We start from the raw sequence: 2046 nt of genomic DNA on the forward strand, positions 1-2046 counted from the left end.
TGTGTGTGTTTTAGGTTTATTTTTGGGTCCATTTTGGTTTTTTATTTATTTCCAGTAAATTTTAGTGCTTCAGTCAAAACAAGTTAGTTGCCAAGGCAACGTTTCTAAATTTTCATTCTATTTTATTTTCATTTTTACAAGTTTTCTTTTTTTTTTTAACGTTACTTTTTATGCTTATTTCTAGGTCCATTTTAGTTTTAATTTATTTCCAATTAATAATTTTAGTGCTTTAACCTAAACTTCTTTCAGTCAGTTGCTAAGACATTGTTTCTAAGTTTAAATATTTATTTAATTTTAATATTTTTTAGGTTTATTTTAAGGTCCATTTTAGTTTTCATTTATTTCCAATTAATAATTTTAGTCCTTTAACCTAAACTTATTTCATCTAGTTTCATGCAAAATTTAATTGATTTTATTTATTTATTTTTCATGTAATATTTATATTTTATTTTATTTCAGCTTTATTTCAGGTATCAAAACTGTTTTAAATATTTTTAGTTAATGATAATAACCCTGATGTATATCCATTGAATGAGAATTTGGAGGTTAAATGCACTTAATTGCAATGAAAATAACTTTACACCACAAAAACTCATACTGTCTTAATTTTTTTCTTTGTATTTTGTATATAATACATATATTTATGTATAAATTTATTTATACCTTTATTTGACCCTCTAACTCTAGCACTTTCTATTCTATTTTAATTCATAATGTTATTTAATGCATTTATATGTTCATTTTGTGTTGCATGCATTTGATATAGTTGGTGAGATTCACTCATGTGTGTGTGTGTGCGCGCGCAGGATCCCTCCCTGCCCTGAAGGAAGTCAGAGGGAGAGGATAACGCTCACTGATCTCTCACAAAATGGAGTGAAGTGTCACGCCTCGACAAACATGCCTGCAGTGGGCTGAGCGAGAGAGAGAGAGAGAGAGAGAGAGAGAGAGAGAGAGAGCTGGAGGGAGTGGCCGGCCGAGGAATGACAAACTAAAAAGGCGTGTTGGGTCAGTCACATCTGACAGCTCTCCAAACACACTACAAAAAACAAGAAGAGTGTCCCGAATCAAAGAGAAAACCAGCAGCTACAGAGAGAGAAAACCAGAGGAGAAATGAAGGACACGGCGAAGAAAGGAAACGGAGAGAAGAGAGCTATGGGTAAGAGTTGAGCTGCTCTGATTCATTCCAGTCTCCTCCCTCTCTCGGCTTCTTCCTAATGCTTTCTCATTGCTTTGGCTCAAGCTCTCTTTTGGTGTTTGTGTGAAAAGTTTCATGCCTACAGTGAGAAGCTGAACTCATGCACGCATTATGTGCATTAAAACACGCTCAGCTTGTGAAGATGATTCATTTTATGGTGCTGCACTTCAGAATGAAACTTTCTCTCTCTCTCTCTGCAAAACAAATACCAAACTTCACCTTTTACCTCCTGATATATTCGTCCTCCCACTCCTGGCTGTCTGCTGATTCACTTCTGTGTTCTTTCAGGCACTTACAAACACGCTCCTCTGTGAGATTCCTCATGGCATCAGGCCAGCGCCAGACTCGGACACATTCCTGTCTTTCATTAGGAGTATGTTACTCTCGGGGCAAATGCATGTCATCATCATTCATACTTGACATGATCACATCACTCTTAAAGGGATAGTTCACCCAAAAATGAAAATTTGATGTTTATCTGCTTACCCCCAGGGCATCCAAGATGTAGGTGACTTTGTTTCTTCAGTAGAACACAAACGAAGATTTTTAACTTAACCGTTGCAGTCTGTCAGTCATATAATGGCAGTCAATTTGCTCCACGGCTTTGAGAGTACAAAAAAACATACACCGACAAAACCAAATTAAACCCTGCGGCTCGTGAAGATACATTGAGGTCTTAAGACACGAAATGATCAGTCTGTGCAAGAAACTGATGTGTGTATAATATATATACACCTTGCTACATGTACATTATATTTACATTTACATTTAGTCATTTAGCAGACACTTTCATCCAAAGCGACTTACAAATGAGGACAATAAAAGCAGTCAAAACTAACAAAAGAGCAACA

The 2046-nt window shown here is 35.8% G+C and overlaps 1 protein-coding gene across 1 annotated transcript in view; it reads left to right on the forward strand.

The window, feature by feature from the left end:
• Positions 1-896: 896 nt before the first annotated feature.
• Positions 897-2046, forward strand: part of LOC107699620 (clustered mitochondria protein homolog) — a 17157-nt gene continuing 16007 nt past the window's right edge. The window contains exon 1 of the mRNA XM_016500938.1: positions 897-1156. Within this exon, the coding sequence (XP_016356424.1) occupies positions 1111-1156 (46 nt within the window). The 5' untranslated portion in view covers positions 897-1110. The remainder of the gene's footprint in view (positions 1157-2046) is intronic.

This window comes from Sinocyclocheilus anshuiensis, unplaced genomic scaffold, assembly GCF_001515605.1.
Source record: "Sinocyclocheilus anshuiensis isolate Anshui unplaced genomic scaffold, SAMN03320099.WGS_v1.1 scaffold714, whole genome shotgun sequence".
Lineage (NCBI taxonomy): Eukaryota > Metazoa > Chordata > Actinopteri > Cypriniformes > Cyprinidae > Sinocyclocheilus > Sinocyclocheilus anshuiensis.